Source organism: Portunus trituberculatus, chromosome 2 (genome assembly GCF_017591435.1).
Source record: "Portunus trituberculatus isolate SZX2019 chromosome 2, ASM1759143v1, whole genome shotgun sequence".
Classification (NCBI taxonomy): domain Eukaryota; kingdom Metazoa; phylum Arthropoda; class Malacostraca; order Decapoda; family Portunidae; genus Portunus; species Portunus trituberculatus.
In genome coordinates, this window is record NC_059256.1 from 6,824,600 (window position 1) to 6,827,357 (window position 2,758).

Genomic DNA, 2,758 nt, shown 5'->3' on the forward strand with positions numbered 1-2,758 from the left:
TTTACATCACGTGCTCTTGTTTACATACACGTGGTTTTCTATACACTTTTGTTACGTCACACATGTATTCTTGTTTTGTATTTACTGTTTACATTTCTTGGCTATACATATTGTTTGCTTATTTTGTTTGTATAGCCGAAATTGTTTGCATCTTGTTTGCATTACACGTGCTTGGATGAACAGAATTGTTTACACTTCATTCCTTCATGTAACACTTTGTTTGCTTATGATTTCCTTGTTTACTGGTTATTTCTTGTTTACATTCACGCTATGGCACTGTTTACATGCAACCTTCACCTTAATATAGACACTGTTTGCTTTGTTTACACTCGTTTGTTTACAGCTATACTTGTTTTCATTGTTGTATCTAATGTGTCCCTCTATAGACTCACTGTTTGCTCTGATCATGTGAGCTGTTTATATGTTTTCTTTACCTGTTATTTTGTTTACATCGACCATGTGGTTTGTTTGCATTTTCTTTATCACTTATCTTGTTTTCATTTCTATCTTTTGTGCATTTCTTGTTTATTTCATGTTTTGTTTGCCTGTACTTTGTTTACACTCAACACTTATCACTGTTTATACTCAACATATTTTCTAGTACTATATTGTAATTTTGTCTGCTGTCTTGTTTACACTTGATACCTGTTTTCTTTTGTTTACTCTTATTTTCCATTGTTTACATCCAATTTGTCTACACATCACGTTTTTCCAGTTTTATTCGTTGTTTACCCTGTAGTTCTGTTTATTTTCAATTGTTTACAGTGACACACATGACCTTGTTTACCTTGAATTATTGTTTGCATTCACTCTACACTTTACTTCATATCAAACAGCTGTTTACACTAACACACAGAACCTTGTTTACAGTATCCATGTGTTCTTTACCTTTGATAGTTGTTTGCACTCAAAATAGTTTCGTTTGCAGACAGAAATAGTTTTTTGCTTCCATTTAATAGTTGTTTGCAGTACCTACGTGTTTTCACCCTGTAGTAACTGTTTACACTCGAAATAGTCTTGTTTGCTTTCAATCGGTCGTTGTTTACCAATTCATGGCTGTTTATACTCAAAATCGTCTTGTTTGCACTAAAAAATAGGGTTTTTGCTCTCAATTGGTCGTTGTTTACCCATTCATAGCTGTTTACACTCAAAATAGTCTTGTTTGCACACAGAAACAGGGTTTTTTAGTTGTTTACACTCACTCACACACACACACACACACACACACACACACACACACACACACACACACAGTACCTCTCTCTAACACACTCTCACACATGTAAACACCCACAAACAGCAAACAACCTCACTCACCCTTGGGAACATCAGGCTTTGAGAACTTAGCTTTTGAAACAAGGGCGGCTACGAGGGCTGTGGAGGAGGAGGAGGAGGCGGGCGTGGAGGAGGAGGAAGAGGAGGAAGAGGAGGAGGAAGAGGAAGATAAACCAGGAGAGCAAACCTTGTGATGTCCGTCCCAATCTTTGTGTTGGCAGAATGGACCACAGTACCTCGCCACATTACATCCGCTACATGTCTCGTGAGCCTTTCTACCGCAGTTCCAACACGCCTAGGAGGGAGGGAGAAGGTCGTGGTAGCGCTGTGGTGGTTGTAATGTTGATAGGTGTTGTGGAAGTGGTGGTAGTGTTAGTAGGAGAGGTAATATGTCATGTCACTTAACCTAAACTAATCTTAACCAACCTAACCTAATCTAACTTAACCTAATTGTTGTAGTAGTGGTTGTAATGTTGGTAAGTGGACAGTTGGGGTGTTGTTGTGGTAGTTGTAATGCTGTGGAAACTACTACAACTACTACTACTACTACTACTACTACTACTACTACTACCACCACCACCACAACATCAAAAACAAACCTGCTGGGGGTCAATCCGAGGTTCCGCAGGGTCTCTTCTCCCCACCTCTCTTAAAAGCACGTCCACTTTCGCTCTCTCAGCCGCTACCAACTCTTGCGCCCTCGCCTCCGCCGCGCCCACAGCTCTCTGCACCTCCGCCACCGCCGCCCTTCGTACCTCTGACACCGCTTCCTCTGTCGGCGGGCGGGCGTAGGTGTGGGGTTAATAGTTTACGAGTTATTTGAAGTTTTTTATGGTGTTTGGTAAAAATAAATTGGGGTTTGTTTAGATTTGGTGTGTTTTGAGTGTGTTTGGTGGTGTTGTTTTGTGTTTGGCGTGTGTTTTTTCAAGAGAACCCTTGAAAGTTTCACTAGAGACATAAAAACACCCTTTAAAACCCCAATAGCTTCGAGAGAACCCCTGCAACTTTCACTAGAACCATAAAAACAGCCTTCAAAACCCTAACAACTTCATTAGAACCCCAAAATGACCTTTAAAAATCCCAATAACATTAACTAGAGCCTTAAAACCCAAATAACTTCAACTACACCCTTGAAAATACCCTTATAAACCCTAGTAACTTCAATTAGAGCCCTAAAACCCTTACTAACTTCAACTAGAGCCTTAAATCACTCTTGAAAACAACAATAACTTCAATTATAGCATTAAAAACCTTAATAACTTCAACTAGAACCTTGAAAACACTCTTAAGAACCCCATAACTTCAACTAGACCATTAAAAACACCAATAACTTCAACAAGAACCTTATAAACACCCTTAAAATATAAATAAGTTCAACTAGAGGCTTAAAAACACAAATAACTTCAACTAGATCCTTAAAAATACTCTAAAAAACGCAAAGAACTTCAACTAGAGCCTTAAAACACCAACAACTTCACTAGAA

At 38.8% G+C, this 2,758-nt stretch overlaps 1 protein-coding gene across 2 annotated transcripts in view; it reads right to left on the reverse strand.

The window, feature by feature from the left end:
- Positions 1–243: 243 nt before the first annotated feature.
- LOC123504103 (protein CBFA2T2-like) overlaps positions 244–2,758 on the reverse strand; it is a 22,589-nt gene continuing 20,074 nt past the window's right edge. For both annotated transcript variants that reach the window (XM_045254410.1, XM_045254420.1), the window contains 2 exons: positions 1,875–2,047; positions 244–1,570 (listed from right to left, as the gene is read on the reverse strand). In XM_045254410.1, coding sequence (XP_045110345.1) covers positions 1,310–1,570; positions 1,875–2,047 — 434 coding nt within the window. In that variant the 3' untranslated portion in view covers positions 244–1,309. The remainder of the gene's footprint in view (positions 1,571–1,874; positions 2,048–2,758) is intronic.